Source organism: Cyprinus carpio, unplaced genomic scaffold (assembly GCF_018340385.1).
Source record: "Cyprinus carpio isolate SPL01 unplaced genomic scaffold, ASM1834038v1 S000006658, whole genome shotgun sequence".
Classification (NCBI taxonomy): domain Eukaryota; kingdom Metazoa; phylum Chordata; class Actinopteri; order Cypriniformes; family Cyprinidae; genus Cyprinus; species Cyprinus carpio.
In genome coordinates this window covers 513,946-539,737 of record NW_024879282.1, presented here as the reverse complement: position 1 = coordinate 539,737, position 25,792 = coordinate 513,946, and the positions used below count along the sequence as shown (strand labels likewise).

The window sequence follows — 25,792 nt, the reverse complement described above, 5'->3', positions numbered from 1 at the left end:
ATCGTTTTTTTTTTTTTTTATTACAAATTCCATAGTTTATTATTACTTATAAAAACCATATAACCATGGTAATAAGGACTGTGGTTTGTGACCACCATCTTATTAATACTATTCAGTTAAACTCTGGATACTATGCAAGAATTATAGTACATTTCTTTAGGGCAAATGATAATTGAACAGAATGGTTTTAATAGCTTCTTTATCTTTAAATTTTATTTAATTAATTTTAATGAATTTTTAATTGAAGTAAAATGCCTATTCAATAAGAGCCTGATTAAAGCTAAATAGTGTCCTAGGCTATATAAATAAGGTGTTAACTATTTACAAATGTTAAAGCTCGTAAAAGGGATAGTTCACCCAAAAATGAAAATGGTCATCATTTACTCACCATCATGTCTTTCCAAACTTGCATGCATTTCTTTCTTCTGTGGAACATAAAAGAAGATCATTTGAAAAATTCTATAATTCTTTGTCCATACAGTAGAAATCAAGGGTAGCCAAAATGGTTTGATAACATTCTACAAAATATCTTCTTTTGTGTTCCAAGTCATACATGTTTGGAATGACATGAGGGTGAGGAAATGATGACAAAATTTAAGAGCAGTACATTTTCTGCAGTCTAGCTCAAAATCATTTTTTTTTACTGTCAAGTGCATTTCTATGTAACAAAAATGTGCATTTTTCGTGAATTCAGTAATATATATCATTATATGTTTCTGTCCTGTTTTATTTATTCATTTATTTACTCCAAATTAAGGCCCTATAACCCAGCAAAACATTCACAGGGGAACCCATTTGTCCAGGGCCGAATTTTAACCCCCGTCCAGTCCTGTAAAGTGTAGACATGGACAATCAGTGTCGGTCAATAAGGCATGAGGGCGGGGCTAAAGTCTACTCCATCTGATTGGCTGGGCGCCCATCCACGTCTAGTTTACCTTCACAGACCTTTAAATCCTCCAGATCAGATGAAGCGATAACCGGTCAGAGCCAAACATCTCAGCATGATGTTTGGCTTTCAAGTTTGAAGAAATTCATCAGACAGGAACAGTTTTTGTAATTAAAATCTTGAGAACTTTTTATCTTAAAATATCGCTGACAGCGAAGGCGGTTATAGTTTGATTGACAGCGTTTTCTATGCTCCTCCCCCCGACTCGGTTAAATGACAGCGCGCGCCTGCGAGTTCGCGGCTGACGCCAGTACAGAGAGAGATGCTGTAGAGCTGCTCAACTTCCACCAGAGAGTTATTATTCAGTTAAAATTATTATTTGTGCCTCAACAATGAAGACCATACTCGCTGCGTATTCCGGTGTGAAAAAGGGTAAGTAAAATATTTTGTGAAATAATTGCATTTTAATTTAATTTAGTTTTATCATTTATTTAAATTTAATACATTATTGTTCTGTATATACGTGTTTTATGTGTATGTTTTAGATACATATTATATGTATTTAAAAACATATATATATATATATATATCTATATATATTTTTGTTTTTATTTATTTAATTTAATTAACTTGTTCCAATCATCGAGATGGAATGACAAGTGTTACATGACCATCAGTGTCTTACTTTGTGTCTGATGTTTGTTGTTATTTTCAGTCAGGATGGACTCTTGTGATCTGATCTCAGTGATTGTAAGAGAAGAGTGTGTATGTGTGCTTCAGTGCCACATCTAATCTTTCTTGCACTGTGTAAAATTTGCTTGAGTTTTGTGAATAATGAATTAGAAGTATAACAGTGTTGCTTGTGTGCTGTCATTCTTAGGATGTAATAGCAAAGAGTCCTTCGTTTATATCATACATCTTCAGAGAGTTTTTTTCTCTCTAAGATTTTAGGAGTTATTTGGCATCAGATCACATTTTATGCACAAAAATAACAACCCGAATGACACCATTCTCAACTGACATGATCCCAGTTCGTCACAGTCATGATATGCATGTCAGCATTTATTCCCAGGCTAAAGACAGACCTTGATGTAGAGAACAAGCATTCCCACAACATTAAGATGGTTAATTCCAATTCTCCTTTAAATCCCATATAGGCTCAGGCTCCAGCATCCTCTCGGCCTTACACGACCTACCCTCCGTCCCCTGGCTGACACGATCCAAGATCATGAAATATCTGCAGGTGATCTCTGTCCTGCAGTTTGTCATCTCATTTCTTGCCATGGGTGAGTGGAAGAGTTAAGTTCATTGCGAGACTTAAGTCGGCGACTTAGAGAATTTACAATGTAGGACTTTGTGTTGCCTTACTGAACTCAAATGAATTAATTTCAGTGTTTATGAATGTTAAAAGAATAGTTCTCCCAAAAATAAATAAAATTAAATTAAATTGGATTCAAAATTTGTTGAAAAATTTGCAGCTCGCTCACCCTTCATCTTGGTCATCCAAGATGGAGATGAATTTGTTTATTCATAGGAACAGAGTTGCAGAAATGTATTTATCCTCTGAAATGAAATATCGTATCCTCTGCAGTGAATGGGTGCAGTTAGAATGAGAGTTCAACTGATAAAAACATCACAAAAATCCACAAGTAATCTAGTCCATCAATTAATGGCTTGTGAAGTGAAAAGCTGTGTGTTTGTAAGAAACTAATCCATCACTGAGAAATTCAAAATGTTGATTTCAGCTTAAATATGAATCCTTTATCCATAATATTGCTCCAGTGAAAAAGCAAAACCATTCTAAACAAAAGTGAATTTTGATATGAGAGGACAACAGAGGATGGACTTTTTCACTGAAAGTAGTGGATTATTTTGGATTATGGGGTATTTTGGTGAGAAGTGATGGTTTAAAGTTAAAATGGCTTGAAGGATTTTTTTTCTTACAAACACACAGCTTTCGCTTTACAAGATGTTATTTGATGGACTGGAGTTGTGTGGATTACTTGTGATGTATTTATCAGCTGTTTAAAGTCTCATTCTGACGGCACCCATTCACTGCAGAGGATCCATTGGTGAGCAAGTGATTTAATGTTAAATTTCTACAAATCTGTTCTGATGAAGAAACAAAATCTACATATTGGAGGATCTGAGGTTTAGTACATTTTCAGCAAATTTGCATTTTTGGGTGAACTATTCTTTTAAAATCTCAGCTCTCTATAGCTTCAGCTTGCTTTATAGATTTACGTCAACTCTAAATACTCTTTTTGCTCTTCTAGGCATTGGCTGCTCTTTGCTGCTGATGTACATGTTTTGCACAGACTGCTGGGTAATTGCTGCCATTTACACTGCCTGGCTGATCTATGACTGGAACACCCCTAAACAGGGTAACCTTTTCATTCTTTTCCCTGATTAAAGCACGCCATTCATGATTCAATCTGTTGAGAAGTGTAGGATGCTTGTTGTGACTGTGTTTGCATTTGTATTCTTTGTAAATGTTCAAATATCTTAGGTGGCCGCAGATCGACCTGGGTGAGAAACTGGACTGTGTGGAAATACTTTAGAGACTATTTTCCCATAAGAGTGAGTGATTTTACGTCTTATACAACATCACAGTTTAAAGAAATTAAAATAAAGGTCTAACCACTGAACAGCTAATAGTTTCATAAATAAAGATTATCCTCAAAGTGGAATTAGGAAATATATGGACTTTGCATTCACTTGTTTAAGAAAAATGTTACTGACCCCAAACTTTTGAATGGTAGTTTATATATTCTGGCCAGCGTACAATGTGTAAATATGCATTGATAACTCTGTTAAGTGCAAAGGAGAAAAGATAAAAGATACATTTTATCAGCCATTAGTTTTGTCCTGTTCTTTTCTCTGATTGACATTCCTGATGGGTTGGGTGGATCTTGATGTGAGTTGTAAGTGCACTGCTAGACTTTGCTCGTCCTGATCAGTAGAAACTGAATCACTGAGCACTTGTTTTTCTTGTGTCTTACTTATATGGCAGAGTACAGGCCTCTATACAACAACTACGTGATACAGAAACTTTATTAGCACTAAATTATGAGCCAGACACATTATTATCATACACAGATTAACATGAAACAAATATCGGCATAGTGAAAGAGAATAAAAGTAAACCATTAACTCACTGACACACTTCTCTACAATATAAATCCTTGAATACTGGTCTAAGAAAAAGTTATTTAATGTAAATGTTAATTTAAAGTATTCATATTCAATCAAAACCTCAGTCAACACTTAATATAAAAAATATACAGTATATGTAAGAGTCAGTCAGGAGTCAAAGGAAGGACCTGTGTGTGCCAGTTGGCTTGGACATTTACCTTGCAGAACACGTAGTGTGTTTAGTTACATAATGAAATCATCACTTCGCCTAGTGTTACAGTGCGTGCCAGCTGCGTTATGATAAGCATGAAGAGAAATAAGGTCAATGGTGACTAAAGAGTCTTGCTGAAGAGTTCAGAAGGTGAAAAAAAGATAAATCAGACCTATTGCAAACAAATTTGTGGACAAAATGGGTTCAAATAAGAACTGGATGTTTTATTTTAAAAATATTATAGAAAAAAAAAAACTTGTGCTTTTGACTCGGACCAATAAGCATACACCTGGCAACCACCCATTATTCTCTAGCAATCACGTCTGAATCAGGAGAGAAATCTGCACCGATCATGCACTGCTTATGAGCGAAAACAGTCTGAAACCATTCAAAACAAATATGTGGATTTTGATGTGAGATGACAACAGAGGATTTTGTAAAAGGTACTGCATTATTCATATAGTTTATTTATTTATGACCTGGAGATAACTTGAAAAAAACACATAAACCATACATTTTCGCAATGATGTGTTTATTGACTTCACATTTCATCAGTAAAAATGTTTCTGATTTTTATTCAGCTCAGCTACAGTCATAGCGGGATGCTTTTGTGCATATTAGGGATTTCCTTCAAGTTATTACTTCTATGAGTCTGTTTTGGACTTTCTGCGCAAGAGCGCCCTCCGGCTTCGAGTATGAATGAAACACACTGCATAAGAGCGTTCAGCGCTCCTGATATTCACATCTCCTCATTTTGGATACGAATAAAACGTCAAGTCATGCAAAGATTAACAATACCGTCTCTTTGAATTTAAATGTAGATTTAAATCTAGAAACCTCTACGTGAACACACCTGCTCGAATAAAGTGCAGGGGACAAATTTAAATTAAAATTTAATTTTTATTAAATATTAAAAATGCAACTAACGTTGTTCTATACAAAGCAATATAAGCAAAGGTGCCTGTTCTCTTTTTTTCATGCTGTTTGATTGAGAAAATTTGTTTGATTGTATTTTTATGTTATCTGACTAAAAACTATTAATACCAAAAAATACTAATACTACATTATTCATCCAAAAAATTATACTTAACAAAAATAATTATCACAACACCGATAAAACAGGCTTATACTTATTTTCTAATCCTCCTAATTATACTTAACAATCCTGTTTTTATTATCATTATCATTCTCAAAAAAAAAAAATTAGAATAGAATTCTATGTATTTTAAATAAGACAGAAACAACAGCAAAACCACCATACACTGTAAACTCAATAATAATAATAATATTATTCAGTTTCTAATTCCAGAGTAATTAGGAGGTGTAAAGAAAAAAATATTTTACTTTTAAACTTAAAATAATCTTTTCTGTTCTGTGTTTCTTTTTCAAAACTGCGTCACGGCATTTGCTGTTGTATCACTACAGAAGCATCCGTTTCGATACACGTATCAGCAAAGAGCACAGCCCTATTAAAAGCCATGTTCCATGTGCCCCTTTTATACTTTGAGCACCTGCCCCTCCAAAAGTCTCTGCACTGCCCTGCAGAACACGTAGTGTGTTTAGTCACATGATGAAATCATCACTTTGCCTAGTGTTACAGTGCGAATGAGTGTTTGAGTTTTGAGTCTTACTCTTAAAAACAAGTGAACCAGTAAACATTCCATAGACTAGACTTTCTCTAAGCCTTCTCCAGACGGTTATACCATACTGTCTGACACAGCATCTGTCTTAAAACTTTTGTTTTTTTTCATTCACTCATGTCATTATGCATGCTGCCTGTTTGATTAGATGTTCTTATGTACACAGTTTATGCAGCTTTTACATTCTGTACATACTCTGAGTGCAGACGCTTCCTTGTAAGAGTGCATTCATTTCCTAACTGTTGCTCCAAGTCTGTCCTCAATTATCTGCTGAAAAGAATATTTATTAGGACAGCAGATTAGTGCTTAATGATAATTCTTGATAAGAAAATATGTTCGTGAGCAATATAAAGTACACACAGGTTTATTGTAACTGTGTCCGAGTTAAGAGCATTTATTGCCTTAAGATAAAGTATGCCATTACTGACCTATGTCCTAAATCTAGGAAAATAGGTCTGTTTAATGCAAAATATGTATTCAAGAGTTAAAATGAAGTTTAATCAGTTAATTTAATCATTTAGCACTGTGATTTTTAGCATCACATCCTGTCTGTATATTCATACAAAAACCATTGCAAATGTAATTGTGTCATTGCTGTTGAATTAATCACATTTTTCTTTGATTATTTGCAGCTCATCAAGACACATAACCTGCTTCCCAGCCGAAACTACATTTTTGGCTATCACCCTCATGGCATCTTCTGTTTTGGTGCTTTTTGTAACTTTGGGACTGAGGCCACAGGATTCTCCAAGATATTCCCTGGAATCAAGCCGTCTCTTGCCACATTGGCTGGAAACTTCCGCTTGCCAGTGTTTAGGGATTACCTGATGTCTGGAGGTATATATAACGGCATATTAGTTTCATTTTGTGGATTAAAGCATTCATGCATTCATTGCCTGCAGTTGCATCATGTGATACTGAGTGAAGATCAAACTGACTCAATGCATAAAGTTCAGTTTTAGCTGATTAAAAAGAGGACCATGCTTGTCCTCTCTGTGCTGTAGATAAGAATCCTGTAGTCTATCAAGGACCTCTGAGCTTTGTCCTATTGCATATAGAGGCACAGCCCTGCATGTGCTGAAGTCAATATTTTTGAAGAACTTCTGTTGAAACCTGCCCTATGTACCCACAGATTGATCGAATTTTCTTCCACTCTCTTATAAGAAACAAACGTCAATAGTTTCTTAAAAAATGTCAAACAAATATTTCCTCAAAAAATCCAATAATATAATATCATAAAATATAATATAATAAAATGAACTGACTCTATTTGATTTAGCTACTAAAAAGAACTGGTTCTTAAGAGTCATTTGTTCAGCAGTCGCACCCTGGCTACGGTGTATATTTTTGGTTCACTAAAAAGAACTGACGCATAAGAGTCATTCGTTCAGCAATGGGATTACATTGGTCTCGCTTCGCACTGTAGATTCAGTAGTGTTTCTGCACTGTTAAAAAGCCTATTGCTGGTATTCGGTATTCCCGTTCTCACTGACATTTGTAAGCATGTGGGACCATCGTTAATGGAACCGAATGGTATTTTTAAAAAAAGCACATTTCATAAGGTTCGTAATATAAATATAATATATAGGTCAGCGTTCGCAACCTGTGCTACATTAAATATAGTTTAACCATGGTATTTAAAATGTTGGTTGTACAAATTGTAATCAATCCTGGTTACTATACTATACCTACTTTTACTAGGCTATAATAAAACCATGGTTAATTTTTGTAAAGGAATAAGAAATGAATGACAGTCGTAGTCGTAGACTATGGATTTAAAAATGTTTGTCAGTCAAACAGTTTTTTGACCTAAATATTTTGACCTAAACATATTAAAGTACCCGCTGAGGTTTTAGGTTATTTCAATATGTAAACAACACATTTGCATTTTTATGGTTCTCTGATCTGAATTTTTCAGCCTTTTTATTAAGTGTTCTGTTATATTAATTGTTTTTATTTGAAAATATTTATTTTAATTAAATTTTACATTTCTGTGATTTGTTTGTTACCTTTCTATCAACTCAAGAACGTCCTGCAGTTCCTTCATAAACCCCAGTTTGGGAAACCCTGGTATAAACTTGACCAAAGACTATATCCTTCTAATTCTCAGGTATCTGCCCAGTAAACAGTAACTCCATTGACTACCTCCTGTCTAGTAATGGTACGGGCAACGCTGTGGTCATTGTGATCGGAGGGGCTGCAGAATCTCTGCACTGTACCCCAGGAATGAACTCCGTCATGCTGAAAAAACGCAAAGGCTTTGTGAAACTGGCCCTCAAGCAAGGGTGAGAACAGCAAATCATTTCACTCACCACCTTCCCAGCATTGTTTACTTCAGCAGTACTGGCTTACTCCATGAAAACAAGTCAATAAAGTTCATTGTGCTGTCTAGGTTTATGTTAGCTGGTATTAGTAGCGTGAGTTTTTCCTGAAGTTCTGTGTGCTCTGATACAGTTCAGCAAGGAGTAAATGGCAGGGTTGTTTCTGGTGAAGCAACACAAAGCCTTTAGAAGCAAGCCCATGTTGGGTTAGCAAAGCAGTATTGAGTGAAGTCGCCAGTATTAAGCCAGTATTTTGTGATCAGAAATGCAGAGAAACACAATAAATTCTGCCAACATATTTGCTCTGAATTGAGCTACATTATTACAAAGCAATAGTAATACTGCGAAAATCCTTAACTATTCAAATCTCAGTATCTTATAGAATAAGTAAGTGCAAATTCTTCCCTGTCTCACAGGAATTTAAGACACAATTACACTAAAACAGTTATTTTTTTTATGTAAAATTAACCATTGCAGATTCTCTTTGTGATTTAAAATGTATCTTTCTTTGGTGTCTTTCATTGTCATTCATATAACCTGTTCCTGTTCCCCTTTCAGGGCTGATCTGGTGCCTGTCTACTCATTTGGTGAGAATGAGGTTTACAAACAGCTGATTTTTGATGATGGCTCTTGGTGGCGAATGGTTCAAAAGAGACTTCAGAAGATTTTAGGTTTTGCCCCCTGCCTGTTTCATGGCTGTGGACTGTTCTTCCCTGAGTCCTGGGGTCTTGTACCATATTGCAAACCCATCACTACTGTTGGTGAGTAATGTTGTGTTTGATGTGTTATGGCCTTATTTTCTTCTAGATAATCAAGACTTTTCTTGTTAGCATTTAGATATTAGAGTTTGATAAAGAAAAGAAAATACTATAAACATTATTATAATAAATATATTATATATATATATATATATATATATATATATATATATAAAAACATATATATATATATATATATATTTTGATAAAGTAAATAAAATACAAAATTCATAAAATAAATAAATAATAATGTAAATATATATATATATATATATGTATATGCACACTTGTAATAAATTAATGTTTAATAATAATATAATAATAATTATTATTTATTTATTTTATAAATTATTTATTTTATCCAAAATATAATTATAATATGTTGATAAATACGTAAATAATAAATATGATGTTTTTGAAATATTACGTTAAAACTTTATATGATATTATTTACAGGTTTCATGCTGATATTTAGATATATTTAAATATATTTATAACCTTTAAATCCTATAGATGTGTATTTTAATCCTACTAGCTTTAAACTGGCAGTGCACAAAGCGGTTTACTTGGGTTATAACGAGACAACCTAAATATAGTTAAATTCAGTTCAAGGACAGTCTCTGTGTTGATAGAACCGCTCTTTCAGTTTACAGTCGATATTTGCTGACATCAGAACCACATCTATGGTTAAAAATTAGTCATAAGTTGACATGATCTTGGTTTAACTGGAGTTTAATGTTCCATGAATGAAGCTTTTTAATGTGTCTTTTCTCTACAGTTGGGGAACCCATCACAGTTCCAAAAATCGAGGAACCGAGTCAGGATGTCATAGATATGTACCACGCCATGTACATCAGGTCCCTCAAGTCTCTCTTTGACAACTACAAGACCCGTTTTGGTCTAAATGAGAGTGACACCCTTCAAATTCAATGAAAGACAGCACTGAAGAATAAAAACTTTATAAAAGACTCTGAAACACTCTGGAACATCTGACTCCCAACTAAAGTGCCTGGTGAAAGGTAAAGGTGAAAGAAATCAGTGCTGTTTCTATATATGTGCCATTTATATGGGACAAGTCCTGGCCAGGATTTTTATTTTGTCTAAAACATACAAAGTAGTTTGACCAATAACATGCATGTATTGTACATAATCGACAAATCGTCTCACAACGCGACAAAGAACAAAGCGATAAAAATCAAACCCACACAAATACGCGCACGTGTTTGTTCGTTCATTCGTTCGACTTGAAAAGCATAAAGAGCTGTCTGCTCTGATCTCTGTAGCTCTCGTGAAATAATGTTATACAACAGTGCAAACAGCCAAAACCTGGATATTTTAGGCAATATAGAAATCCTGGCAAAGGTGCATCCCGTAAAAATGGCCTGTATGGTCACCCTAGTACTGTATCACATGGGCTGCAGTGAACCTAACCTGTGTCACATCTGCTTATTGCCACTGGGTGGCAATGCGCAATAAATACTACACCGATTGCTGTCAAGTGTAATCCAGATTTCATCGCTTGAGACATACATTCCTCGATATATGGCAATACATTTACAAGTAATGTATTTAAGGTTTGCTCCAATTATTTTACTTCACAAGCAATGCAATTATTGTGAGTTTTGCCTCACTAAAAAAATCACAGGGTGGTTGTGTAACCAAAGAGTGGAGGTGAAGCAAAAGTTTGATTAATTTGTTGGAATAAATGTAAATATGACAGGATATTTTGCTTTTAAGAAAATGATCCTATTTGATCATAGCTCGAAGGTAAAAGTGAAGTCTAGAAGGTGAAGATTATAATGAATAGGCTGTAAATGTATGATAGTATTATTGGAATGCTAATGAATGCTGGTCATTTTTTTCTGTAACACTATTGATAATTCACCACAGAAGTATTAATTTCGCATATATAAGTTGCACATACATGCTTTGTTGAGCTCAAGCCAATAGTTTACCTGCTACAAACATTGCAGCCTTCAAATAAGTTCAGTATTCACCATGTGCCCCAGTTACAAGTATCAGGCATTTATTTCAGAAGCAAATGCTTAAGAGACCTCAAACATGTTTGCATGCCAAATCAAACAAATGTTTTAATTTGAATTCAAGTGCCAAAATGTATGTATGCAATAATTTTTAACCTAAGATATTGACGTTTTTACTGTGATTGCTTATTCAATGGATTCAGGGTACCTGCAGCTCTTGATTGGCTGATAATAAGCGATTACTGTGCATGCTGACATTTAACCAAGGTTTTACAGGTGTGAATATGCAATAAATGTTGCAGTGTCAATCTCTGATATCAGTTGTCAATGATGTCTATGAAATCCTGATTCTTTAAAGTAAACTTTTATATATTTTCAGAATAAACATTTATGGAAAAATACTATGTGCTGTCTTGTTTTGAGCCACAACACTGTCCTTGATACATAACATTTTTTTTTTTTTTTTAAATTAGAGATTTATACAACAGTTCCAGATTATTAATCCAAAGTCCATGGGTCATTTAAAATAGTTTTTTTTTTAACAATAAGGCTATATAATTAAATCAGTATCTTCTGAGCAAATTAAACATAATAAATGCTAATGTTTTATTTCATGTAAATTCAAATAAAATGTGGTAAACCAAATAACACAGTCACAGAAAAATCTAGGATATCTTTAAGATACATTAAAGGATTTATCACAGTAGCATGTTTAGACATTAACAAAGCAACACATGCCACTGCAGTGAACAAAAATCAATTTCTGGGGCCGAGAAATCCAGATGGATCCTCTTTTGGGCAAAAAAGTGTAACTGGGACCTCTTATATGATTGGCTCATATTAGTAAGGTGGGGCACACAGCCGTGACTGGAAGATATTGATTTATTTACTGTATCTAGGTCACTAACTGCTTACTTATGTTAAATATTTCACAAATGTAAAATTATCCAACTAAATGTTGTTTACTATATATATATAGTATATATATAGTATATATATATATATATATATATATATATATATATATATATATATATATATATATATATATATAAACACAAAAATATTTTTTCCCATATCAAATTTACTGTATTTTTTAAAAGTGAAAGGACAAAGTTTTCAAGACTATTGCCTTTTTATTAGTAAAGTAAGGCAATGGCGCCCTCTTGTGCTTCATCCACACTTTTTTAAAATAATAATAATAATAATAATAATAATAATAATAATAATAATAATAATACATTGATTGTTATATAATGATTAATTAATTAGTAATGATTTACAAAAAAATCTTTGTTTTATAACTACAGAAACCAAGAACCAAAACTTTTGTCGTTTTATAAGTACAAGAACCATGAAAGTTTATTGCACATTATACATGTTATGCTCGTATAGATGCAGTGGCCACCCTGGTATTGCGTTTAACGGGAGAACAAACGCTTTTCATTCAGCACTCCGCCCGTTCAGATCACGTTACTCAAACACTCGGCCCCTCACTTCCTCATATTTGTAGGAACACGGAGCGCAGCATGAGTTTCTAAAGGCCTCCTTCCGCCCTTTTTCCTTTTGATTGACAAGCTGTCCACCAATCAACTCAGAATATCCATTTACGTCACCAAACATCTATTTTAGTGACAGCTTCCTCAGCCAATAGGCTTCACGCGAGGGTTTGCCAATCAAGGTCGCGGTAATGGCTTCCTAGGCAAGACTTATTTTGTTTATGCCGCCGTAGCACCCCAGTAGCTGCATTTAGCGAGCTCAGTGTACATTGTATTACAGATCTGCATGTTTGCGAAGAAAGCTCGGAATCTGACACTTTCGTGCCAGTGAGTTTCTCGCCGATGGGGCCGAGTTGTACTGCTGAATGAGGCGATCGCCTGTGGAACCCTAGAAGGATGAACTCTATCGCCGGTCGGGATCTCGCGGTGTCCGCTGGAGCTGTCAGCAGCAACCCCGGAGCAGCATCATCCAGAGTCCTGCATGTGGAGCTCACATCACAACAGGTACACGTGCAGCATCCAGCCATATGGTCCATGTGTGCCCGCATATATAACGTTAGTGGGTGAATGTCTAGAATATCTGCTTGTGCATGTGTCACATGTCACCGGATGATCATAACACAGGGCCCTCCATGTCCAGTTAAGCTCTGGTCAGCATTTATGAATGCAGTGGAGTAAGAAATAGAAATATGAGAAGCAATAAATAAGACGTTGTTAATATTGAAGAGTTGACTTGTTCATTAAATATACTAGACCGGGTATACAGTGTAGCGTTAGTGTCTGGCTCTCTTGTCACGGTGGCTCTTCAAACTCCAGACAGCATCCTAATATTTATTATTCATGCTTCAAAGATTTTGAAAATGGCTAGGAAGGTAGTGGTGGTGCTGCCTTAAAGAGAGAGCTGTGCTTAACTCAACTGCACTGCAGCTTTTTGACAGAACTGACATAAATGACTATAAATTATGTCATGCTTTAAGACTGACAGACACACATTGTTTTGGGGGTCTAGTCTACAAAGAAAGACCCTAGTAATGAATGCTTGGTTTGCTTGGTTTCTTTTTAGAGTTTAGTAGTTGACATTTAAATGGTTTATCAGCCAGAACAAAAGTATTATTGTGTTTATATTATTTGTGTGTGTGTGTGTGTGTGTGTGTGTGTTTTAAATTTTATATTAATAAATATTTCAGGCAATACAGCCATATTGTGTGTTGTTGATGTAATGCTTAAGATTTCCATTAGAGAGTAGCTGTGATTGTGTGTGTTGTAACAATTGCAGTGTTGCAATACACACATAACTCATACATGCTCTGAATCTGAGTGTAGACCTTCAGTTATGTGGAATGATAGTCATGTGCTGCAGCAATTGTCTGTTTAATCACATCACTGGTTCCTGGGAAGTGTTTTGGGGATCGCAGGTTTTCCCGTTAAGCAGTGTCTGTTGATGACTTGGCATTCTGTGAGGGGAAATATTGCATTACTGCAAAAATTGATGCAAACATGTTGTGTCATGGCTTTAAGCAAAGAACCAAACCAGATTTTTGATTTATTTTTTGCTATATATAATATAATATATAATAATATAATGCAATATTTACATTTAAGTGAACATATTTTATATAGGGTTTTAATATATATTAATATTTATATTAATAACTATTTTAAAGGGTTTCATGTAGGGCTGTATGATTAATTGAAATATAATTGCGATATGGTTTACTATGATTATCAAATGCAACATGCACCAACCTTGCAATGAAAAGTATTTATAAACCGGCTGTTGTCAACAAAAGAGAAACTTTTGGAGCTTCCTGCATTTTTTTTAATTTTTAAATCTTGATGGTTTTTACATTTTTTTTTTTTAAACAAAAACATTCATAAATATTTATATTGTAATTTTACAGTTGTACAATAGAATAATAGCAATTATTATATATTGTTTTACCTTAAATGCTAATTTTTTATTTCATAGTGAAATATTACAAATATTATAATATTTGTAACATATTATAATAGACCATAACATTGTGAACAAAAAATAATTTTTACATTTTAATTTAGTAATAGTAGTTTTAATAATCATCTGTAATAATTTTATTAATAATTGTTTAGTAGTAGTAATAATAATGTTTTTCATAGTCATATTGATATATAATCTGAAAACTTTTGGCCAAACTGCGTAGCACTACAAACAAGCATTGCATTATTTTTTTTTTTTTGCAAGCATTTTTTTTTAATCACATTTGAAATTTTTATCATAGAAATTTTACAGACTACAACTTTTTCTCCTATGATAGTCATCTCCCGTTCTGTTAAAAACAGAAAGCACTGTTACCGAAAACTGAAATGTGAAACCAAATGTGAAGTCCCTATCACATGATAGTGGCTTGTCAGAGCTTGTCGCACCTGTCTGAATTTTATTTTACAGGAAACTGTTGTTATGACACCAATTGCTTTGGCACTCACACCAGTCACTTGTGACTCTCTTACTGCTTGAGGCAAAGTCCTAAAGGACCAGTGTTATGGACTACAGATGACCTCTGTCGCACCCTTGAACGCTGTTCTTTTGTTGTGCAGCAGAAGAGCGTTGCTATTCAGTGTGATACAATTCATCAACTTCAGCATTAAGTCATGCTTGATTTGGTGTTTCTGTTTCATTAAGCTGTTTGAAACCGCTGTGATTGCCTAATAAGGGAAAGTTGATCATACACTAGCTTGTTTGTTCCTGTGCTAGTTAAGTAGCCTGTTAACCTAGTAAATTGTACCACTGAAATTCTGCATTTCAGAGTCTGGGACAAACTGGATGTTCCTCAGCGTTTTGTTGTCTGAAAAACAAGTGTGGTGTTGTTCCTGTAGCTTCAGTATCCTGTGGGGCATCCCATGACTTAGATTTAGTATTTAATGCCTCACGGCCAGCGCTGGAAATTTTCTGTGGCTGGTTGTGATGAAAGCCGGTCGGGTGAAAACTTCAGATTAAAATGTTTTACTGAAATGGCTGTGGCCATGTGCTTTAAATCCGGCCCTTGTGATGAATGGTAACTCTGGAGTTTTATCTCCATCTCATGTTCTGTAGATTAGGATCATGCAGGTCAACTTTATCTTTTATGTGTGGGGGGAAAAGTGTATATAATTGTAATTAATTGTAATAGAAATGGTGGTAATAATATTAAATTTCATTTTACCCAGACTCCAGTTGGAAAACCCATACTTTAGAGCAGCGGTTCTCAATTCCAGTCCTCGCGACCCCCTGCTCTGCACATTTTATATGTTTCTCTCATGGCTTCAGATGTTTGTTTTATTCGAACTTAAGTGCCCTGCGAAGTGGACATCACAGGATAATCTGCCATGATTCCAGTTCGAAGTGAACGTATATGTTCCTTCAAAAGTCTGGAATTGAGAACCGCTGCTTTAGACAGTTTCAACAGTAAGGAGTGATTTATACAGAATGCATCTTTGAAGTCAGTCTAACCAGTTTTTTTAATTACTTTTATATGTAAACATTCTGGCTGCGTAATTATTTGAGTGTTCGGGACTCATCATGTTGGCTTTTTTCAGAGTCCTGTGCCATTAGCGGCTAGTTTTTAAGACGCTGAGTCAAGTTGAAGTTTCAAAAACACATCTTGAGACCCCTGCATTTGGTTTCATTCTGTTATGCTCTATATAGCTGTTTAATATAAACACCACCAAAGAAATGTTCGCATTCATGTTCAGGTGAATCTGAAGCACGTCAAATTACACAAGGCTTCTGTAAGACCAATTATTGGACTACTTATTTATGCAACATCCTTTCTATGGTCACATAGGGTCTCTTTCTTGTGTTTTTTTTTTCCTCCTTTTTAAGCTGCGAAAGCTCTTGTTATGGTAAACCTTTCCATGCCTACGAAGTCCTTTTTTTCCCTTGGCTTCTTCAAAGCAGTGGATTTGTGCCGATGTGCAGCGTTGATGTCATGTTTTGGTCAGGGTGGAGGACTTGGCTTGTAGTGATGTGACGTGACAACTCACATGATGTTTTGTGTCTGTGTGTTAGTCTTAGTTTCTGTTCTGTTGTGGGGCAAGTCATGGCCTAATTGTTAGAGAGTTTTTACTCCTAACCCTAAGGTTGTGGGGTTTCGAGTCTCGGGCCGGCAAATACCATGACTGAGGTGCCCTTTGAGCAAGTGCTCTCCCCCCATTGCATCCCCGAGCTCGCAGCAGCATAACGTGGCTGCCCACCGCCGCCTGATGTCAGCAAGTTGGACTCATGTCATGATGATTTCCATTCCACCGCATCAAAATGGCATTCACAAAATTAAACTCACACATCATAAACTCATTTATACTGAATGTTTTTTTTTCTCATAATGTGTTTGTTTATGATAAGTATGTACAGACCTGTTGATGTACAGCTTATGAAAGTAAAGTAATAACGTCAAATGGCATCATTAAAACATTAATATCATCTTTGTTCATTCCTCTGGTCTCTCTCACTAATCATCTTCCTCTCTTTGTCCCAACAGAGGCGTTTACGTCACTTGCGGAGCATAGCAGCACGTAACATTGTGAACAAGAATGGCTCTCCTCTTCTTGACACTTACTTCACCCTTCACCTCTGCCAGGAAGATCGGATATCTCTCGAGGTGACTGATGCCAGCTAAACTGGCTGCTACTCTCTGATTGTTCACTTAATTTATTTAATTAAAGTGCAGTGTGTAAATTTCTGTGTCACCAGTGACACCAAGCAAAATCTTAGTAGAAAGTACTGACTGTTTTCAGACAGTTTTTCCAAACAACTCACTCTGTCTTCCATTGGCCTTTTGAAGAGATGGCCACACCCCCAGACTCACGCTATGGTTGAGCTGTTGTGTCGGGCTGATTGAACTACTCAAATAAATTACTACAATGTTTTGATATGGCTGTGAGTGTGTTTAACACTTTTTGGAAGACATCAACACATGAACACATTTTTTTTTTCCCATAAAGAACAATAATTCTAATATGCTGATTTGGTGCTCAAGAAACATGTTTTTATTTTTATCGATATTGAAAACAATTGTGCTGCTTAATATTTTTGGGGAAAAATATAAAGTGTAGAAATATAATGAATAATAAAGTATAGAAATAGAAATATTTTGTAACATTAAATAAGTGTCTTTTCTTTCCCTTTTGATCAGATTCATGTATCCTTAGTGAATAAACCCATATTCATTTATATTACAAACAAAAACTTACTGACCCTTAACTTTTGTATGTTATTGTATTATGGTAAGTCACATTGAATTTTACCGCTTTTGAATGACTTCTAACATTCTCTTTCCCTTTTCCAGATTTTTTATAAGAGTGAAGTCATCCGAGAACTCATTGGTGAAGTGAAGATTTTGTTTTCATATGGAGTTTGGTTATGTGATTTAATGCCCGTTATTCTAACATGTGAAACAAAAAGACCAGAGCAAAGCATTTCATAGCTTAGCAGCGTGGTGTAGTGTCACATGATATAGCGTTGCATATCAGCATGGTCTCCTCTGGATTATGTTCTGCTGTTGTGTCTAAGATAAGAAAAGTTAAAAACATTTTTTGGGATAATCACAAATGTCCTTAATCTCTGTTAAAGCTTGCAGGACCCTGCTGTAAATATTGACCATGGGTAACCACAGTTTATTGCTGTGAAACCACTAAAAATATATTGATCTCAAATAGTCTTTTGTCTTTTTTGTTTATTTTTTTTTATTTTTTGTCTTTTTATATTCTTATTTGTTTATAGTTGTGGGTGCTATTGGCAGAAAAATGATTGTTACCACAATATATTTTAGCCTACAGTGTTTTTTGTAGTTGATTTAAATATTTTATCACCTTAAAGGTTGAAAAACAGTGAAGACTGTGGCTTTGTGGTTGCATGCAGAGTCTGCCTGACAACATGCAGCTAAGTGGCTCAACCAATGGTGTGAGTTTGGGGCGGGAATGTCTGTTTGACAAACAGTGACAGATGGGCGAGTGTGTGGGGAACCTTTTGAAAAACAGTCATCATTTCTAGGTGCTAGTAGCGCAAGAAACATTACATGCTTCACCTTTAAATTTTGATGAAGGCAGGTACCATAAAATTATACTTTTTAGCCCAAAATATTACCACAGTTTTAACGTTTTAATCATGTTAAAACCAAAAGATCTGCACTAGAACTGACTCTGGCAGTGTCTGTAAAAGTCAATTCTTTTCAATGTTCGTTTACATCCTCAAAACCAAAAGCATCAGGACTTCATCTTTTGAAACACATATGGCCGGACTACCCTCTCACCTTCACCCTACACATAAAAGGGTCATTAAGCCAGCGGATACAGCCCCATTTACTGATATAAAAACCGGTTTTCTAAATGGGCTTTTTGGGGTCACACACCCAGCAACCTTTCACTTTTGAAACAAATCTCTTTATTTTAATACTCCATGTGGGCCTCTGAGCCTCCCGAGCGGATGTGGCTGCTGTCATTTTTTTTGGCGACTGGGAAGTGCTATAATGACTATGTGGACACTGTCCAAGCCTGTAATTCTGCTGAAAACATTGATTGCATAGCAACTGCTACAGTGTGAAGAGAATGACAAACATGATAAATAAAAGCATACAATCATCAGTAATGTGATTTATACAAACACAATTATGAAGGGGTCCTGAAATCAGTGGGCCGGGGCTAAACAGGCCCTGATCTTTATTGTTTGGTATCTGCACTACATGCTACACTATGTGCACAAATCAGTGGGCCGGGGCTAAACAGGTTCCCTATTTTGACCCCCCTCATCGGAAGAACGCTCTGAATAGGTGAGGCAGATTGTAGATTCCTGCTATGATTGGCTTAACAGTTGTGCATGTTTGACTGCCCACATCTTTCAACTAGACAGACAACTGCTGTGCGTTTTAAAAATGCATAAATACTCAAATGATCTGTGATAACAGAGAAAGCAGCAATAGTGACCCACTTAATAAAAACAGTTACTGTGGGCGGGGCTAAACAGGCCGTGAGTGATGTAGAAACAGGCGTTGATCATCTTCTGTGGAGGCAGAGTTAACCACATTATTAACATCATAAAAGTGGCACATTCCACCGCCCTGTCGTTCTGAATGTTTTTTATAGTACGTGACCTCTGATATGTCAAAAGATCATGACCCCTTTAAAGACTCAGTTCAAGTCTGCTATCCGGACTGTAAGGAACATTTTAATGTGATGGTGATGATTTGAAGTATTATAGGCTATGAATGAATGCTGTATTTATTAGTGTTGATGACATGACACACCTATGAAGACAAGTTTAAAAACTGGTCAGGCCTGTTCTGTTTTTCTGGGTGTGGCTTTCTCTCTGTTTATCAAGTAGGCAGAGCTCTATTGAATGCAGTTGTTTATTATTACATTTTTCTAAATCAATGTCCATTTGTTAATAGATCTGTGGTCTGTAATTTTTGTTAATTGCATCTTCCTGCTTGTCCTCAAGGTTAGAGCGAAAAATGAAAATGAGTGTTGTCATTACAGCAGATCATAATTGTGGTAGCTTTGAAATAATCACACATACAGTCTGTTTTGTTTACTGACACAATGTATGTTCGACTTTTATGAATTGATTCATTTTCAAAGCTCTCATTCACTGATTCATATACATCATCCACTCGGAGTTAGTCTTCATGTGACAATCAAACATGAAAGCCGCCACAGTTTCTGAAAGGAATAATTTAAACTTTTGAACAGAGTTGTAACTGATACGTGTTTTTGCTTGACATAATCAAAAAAACTTTGTATTCTACCTCTAAACCTTCTTGCTGGCTCTCTCTTCCCCCTTTTTGTTTCTTCATTTTCCCTTTCTTAGTGGGCTTCCTGTGCACCTGTACCTCTTTCCTCTTTTTTTTTTTATAATAATCATGTAATCATCCCCTCATTTCCATCCACTCTGGTGGTCATGTTTTGTATTTATTTCTGCTGACCTAGTCACTTTAATGGTAGTTTTGTCAGCTGCACATCCTCTTGGAGGAAGACCCTCTTTAGCCTCTAGACTGCCTGACGGCACAGTTTTTGCAAATCTGTTTCGCTGTCAGTCTTTGAAAGCGGGGCTTCTCTTTGCTGCATTATGACTATTCTGACAGGCCAGCTCATGCATTATTATTAACAAAATCAATATGTTTCAAAGTCAAAAATTGCTGTTTGTCTTTGATCATATATTGGCTGAATTGTGTTAACAGTTTACTGATTGCCCAGTTAATCAAAAAAAAAAAAAAAGGAATATCTGTATCTGAAGTAGCAGGGACAAAGTTATTCACCGAGTACCCTGGTGTGCGCATAATTTAGTTTGTTTGTGTGTTTTCAGAACCCAACATGGCGGAGCTTAGATTCGCGCAATGCTTCCGGATCTCTTGGACACCACATCTGTGTCGTGTTTTGTGGTGAGAATATGGGGCGGGAGTGGGAAGACAGTACCAACTGCTTATTGAGGGAAGGGTCAACCTAGATGGGCTCAGATATACAGGACAACAGGTGAGGAGTCAAATATATATATTCACACTCACATCCCTTTTTTACACTCTACCAAGTATAGGTTGGTATCTGACATGGCCATCTAGTTTTCCCCTAAAGTCTTTAGTTTACTATGGGTGGAAAAAAATAAAGTAATACTAATGTATTTAAAAAAAAAGAAAAAGTAAAATATTGTTAATATGAATAAAGTAAATGCTAATGTGCAACAGTTTATATATTGCAAGAATTCATATTATATATATATAATATATATATATATATATATATACTATATCATATATATAACTAATGTAAAATTACAGCACTTATAACATTTTATTAAAAAAAACTTTCTTTCATAAAAGACCAATAGTCAGAGTCTTTGATTTCAGTCATGCTGTGATCCCACTCCTTCTCTCTTACACTCGTGCTATGTTTAAAATCAAGGTAAATTTCGGTTCAAAACACATCCAAAAAAACTGTCAATTTTTTCTGTGTATTTTCCTTCAGATTCGCTCTAGAAATCCAAATGAGATCATCTTTGGACTGAATGATGGCTACTATGCAGCTGAGTTTTGATCAGAAGGTATTGTTTCAAACCCTTGGAATGAGCTCCAAAATAAATTCCAGGCCATCTTCAAAAGCCTTGTCATCTATCAGAGCTCGAATTCACCCTCACTCATGATCTCTTGGGTTTTTCAAACTATAGAATCTTCATATGGTAAGAAGAGACTCTTTGTGAAGCTCATGGACTGGTTTTCTTTCCACAGGAAAGTTTGCTGAGAGGAAGAAGAAACAACACGTTTGCTTCATGGTGGACCAGAGCCTCTGTCAGAAAACTCCTACAGTGTTTTACTCTTTAACTGAGGTGAGACAGGCTCTATTTAAAGGGAACTTGGGATGGAGGAAAACAGGACATTTGGCTTTATTTTACTTTTACATTTACACAATGCAAAGCTTCTTTCAACAATTATGATTTTAGATGCATTAAGGGGAAACAATAGAATAAAAATACTAGAAAATGTATTCACGATATTAGAACTAGAAATATAGATCTATTTTCAATTAATAATACATTCTGCCATGTTTTGACTGTAATTAACACAACACAGGGCCGGTTTGCGCAAGCGAAAAGAAAGAATAGGAACATTTTTATTCCTTGTAGGAACAGCATTTGCTCTTAACATATATGTAAGCTCCAATCTGAAACTCCCTCAGTTGCTTTCCAGAATTTTATTATCCTCCCATATGAGACCCAAAAAGCAGTGTCTCATTGACATCATCAAAGTCAAGAAACTCCCTTCCTTGTCCACCAGATAGCGCTCTGTGCGTTTTTTTTTTTTTTTTTTTTCAAATTGGAACCTGCTGCAGGGTGGCGTCTTAATTCTTGTTTCAAGCCAAAAATGCACCCACTGATGTTTTTGTGCAGTCTTGGGAAAACCGTAATCCTTGGATAAAAGACCTGATGGATGAAGAGCACCAGGAATCAGGAAATCAAGGAAGAAACATTAGTCCAACCTTGTCACGGTGTTGGCAGACCCTTTTTTTTTTTTTTTCCAAACCCAGTAAACGGTTGTTTGAGCCCCCGTTGGTTTGGGCCGTGTTCCCCGCTGTAGCCTTCACACCTAGAGTGGGCAGCAGCCTCTCTTCTATTCTTCCTAACAACCCCAAATTATGTTTTTTTGAGAGAAAGGAGGGCCCCCCTTTGGACGAGCGGGTAAGTAACTATGACAGCACTTCAAATAAAGTTTAGATTTAGCTCTTGTTGGACACACATCTGCCAGTATTACAACCATCAACATTATATATTTAAAGAAACAATTCTTTGATCCACCAGATGTTGTGTAAGACAGCAGCACAGCTTTTTTTTTTTTTTTTTTTTTTTAAAGCTCCAAAAGTGACTTCCAAAAGATTGTCCGTTTTTCCAGTACCTCATTCATACGCCCCAGACGGCAACAATATGCATATTTTCTGGTTTGAAATGTAGGGCAAGCACCATAAGAGCTGTGCTGTTATGGGTATACTAGGGTGATATAGTAGCTTGCTTGGAGGAACACTGCTCCTCTAAGTGTGATGGTCGTGTTGTTGTGAAGTATCTTGGTAGTTTTGATTATAGAAGTGTGTTGCAAATCTCTTGTGCCCTCGGCCTGAGTGGTGGGCCCCATGTCGTGGCATTTGATATTGGAAATCTTTTAGGTGTCACGCATAGGTCCACATAATTTGTTACGCACACACAACTAAACTGACAGAAACATGCTATACTACAAGCCGTCTTTGTAAAGTTTATGGATTTTTTGGGAGGATAATCTGTGATAAAAATGATATATGGCAGAAAAAAAGTTTGGTGCCTGGAGAGGGACAATTGCAAAGAATGATAAGCGTTTTCCAATTCTTCTTCATGATTCCATTTCCCTTAAACAATTATGTTTCGTATTTTTATGGATAGATAAACATGTACATATTTGAATCTGACTACACTGACTGCGCCGTATGTTTTCGATTCACCATAAAGACAGAATGGTTTCAATAAAGTGGCATTCATTTGGGAGGTCGACTACAACTGGCTGCGCTTTATGCTTTTGATTCAATTCACAGGAACCAGCCAAACCATATCAACCAGTTAATTCGTTTGGGCATCAGACTATACTGATTGTTGCACTATGGTCTTCCCTGATTCACGAAAAACAACTGACTCCTAAGAGGCAGTAAATGTAAATGGGCTACACACTTGTCTGTTTTAGTAATCATGGGGCACGATTGTTTTTAACATTTCCATACAAGTTGAGTTGCGTGGTGTTTTGTTTTTGGCGGTATTCTGTTTGCTTGTAAGAACAGACAGAGAGGGAAAGGAAATACTTGTCACTGGGTAATAAAGGTTCTTGGTAAACGCTTTTCTCTGGTCGGGTTTCTTCCTGTGTTGAATGGGAGATGGCCGGCGGTTGTTATCGCATTGAGGAGAAATGAAAGAAAACATTTGTTTTTTGATTGAACAGTGCTGTTGTTTTCAGCGATTAACTCAAAGGACAAAACTTTCCCAGTATTTTTTTTTTGTTTTTTTTTTTTTTTTTTTTTTTTTTTTTTCTTTTTCTTTTTTTTTTTCTTTCTTTTTTTTTTTTTTTTTTTACTTTTTTTTTTTTTTTTTTTTTTTGGTTAAAAAGCCAGGAAAGAAAGGAAAACGAGGAGACAAACAAAAACAAAACCCAAAAAAACTGTAAGTAGTGTCTTCAATAAAATTAATCATTATCCAAAATAAAAATGGTTACTCTACACGTGCGATTTATGACTACTCTAGGGCAGGCAAAGCCCGTCACCGTTCATGCCCTATAAACAGGCCGCTCTTTGCGGAAAAAAAAAAGTGGTCTGATTACGGTGAGCTAAAATCAGTCGTTTTCTTCTTGTTCCAAACACTGTTTGTAAGGAGGGTGTTCTTTTACGTGTGTCACTGTTTATGATTGGTGTAGTTAGTTAAGTGGGCCAAAGCAGCTTTGTGTCTGTGGAAAAGGTGTTTGCGTTCTGCAGACCTCACTGATTTCTTTGGTTCCTGGTTCCTTCCTGGTTACTTCTTATACAGGAAATTTGTTCTCAAGCTAGGCTTAAGCAAGCCAAAGAAAAATCCTGTGTGTATGAATTCAACTGCTTTTTATCTCCCATCCACCCCTTCACAGCTGCTTCACACTGGAAATAATCAACACTTGCTTCAAAATTCTTTTTGAGTGCGACGAACTGTCATAACTAGACTTGTGTTCTTTGTAACATGGACTAAATCTAGTATATTACTACATCCAATTTTTCGGATGCTCTCCATCAGATTCTACCTTGAAGTGACTGCTCACTCAAAAATGAAATTTTCATGCAGTTTTTTTTTTTTTCTTCTGTGAAACACGTTGGATGAACTGTTTCTTTAAGATGTCCACACCAATTTTTGTTGTTTTCCCTTTTTGAAGATTGCAGTTTTGATTTTCCCTCACTTTAATAAATAAAGTAGCAAAGTGTAGAACAGCGTGGTGTTGTATGGCCGAGTTCAGTGAAAGTTCAGTGTGTAGTAGGGTGACCCTGTTTTTTTGGGGTCTTGGGGGCTTGCCGCGGGCGATAAGCCCTTCCTGCTTTTAGCGCTTTCAACAGGTCGAGGGATTCTTGAACTCCCACCGCTGTAGGGCATGGTTTTTCTGGACCGGATTATTGGGTAAGACTTTGAACAGCTGGGTTTACGCTAGCCCCCAAAACCCTAAAGCAACAACCTTAAGGGCCAGTAATGCCTGCCATAGCTCATGGAATAACAACTTGGCCCCTTAATCTCACACATCGCCCGGCTGAAAATGGATGCTGGTAGTGTTTTGGTCTCTCAGGGCCTTGGTGGGAGGCTGTGGTAAATAATAGTGTGAGAGAAGGCATGAGGGGGATACTGAGGCCCCGCTTCTAGTAGAGAAGTTTAATAAAGGGATCAAGTGCATCAGTCAGTAAGTTTTTATTTTTTGTTAAGTAAAAAATTAATACTTTTATTCCACAAGAATGCATTAAACAGATAAAAAGTGACAGTAAAGACATTTTGTAACAAAAAGATTTCTATTTCAATTAATGCTGTTCTTTTTACCTTTATAAAAGAATACTGAAAACCATGTATCTTGGTTTCCACCAAAATATATTAAACGGCACAGCTATTTTTCAAACGTAAAATACAATGACAAATGTTTCTTGAACAGCAAATCAGCATATTAGAAGGATTTCTGAAGGAATCATGTGACACTGGCTGGAGTAATGATGCTGAAAAAAATTCAGCTTTTGGAATCACAGGAATAACGTACAATTTTAAAAATATATTCAAATAAAAAAAGTGTTATTTTAAATTGTAACAATATTTCACAATGTTACTTGTATTTTGATAAAAATAAATGCAGCCTTGGGT

General features: G+C 35.8%; 1 protein-coding gene and 1 pseudogene across 1 annotated transcript; both read left to right on the top strand.

Moving 5' to 3' along the window:
* The first annotated feature begins 951 nt into the window (after positions 1–951).
* Positions 952–10,118, top strand: LOC109068531 (diacylglycerol O-acyltransferase 2). Its single transcript, XM_019085308.2, has 8 exons — positions 952–1,318; positions 2,044–2,172; positions 3,163–3,270; positions 3,396–3,466; positions 6,505–6,709; positions 7,983–8,157; positions 8,752–8,954; positions 9,730–10,118. The coding sequence occupies exons 1-8, from the start codon at positions 1,279–1,281 to the stop codon at positions 9,882–9,884; spliced, it is 1,086 nt and encodes a 361-aa protein (XP_018940853.1). The 5' UTR covers positions 952–1,278; the 3' UTR covers positions 9,885–10,118.
* A 2,454-nt stretch (positions 10,119–12,572) lies between these two features.
* Positions 12,573–25,792, top strand: part of LOC109047932 — a 92,922-nt pseudogene continuing 79,702 nt past the window's right edge.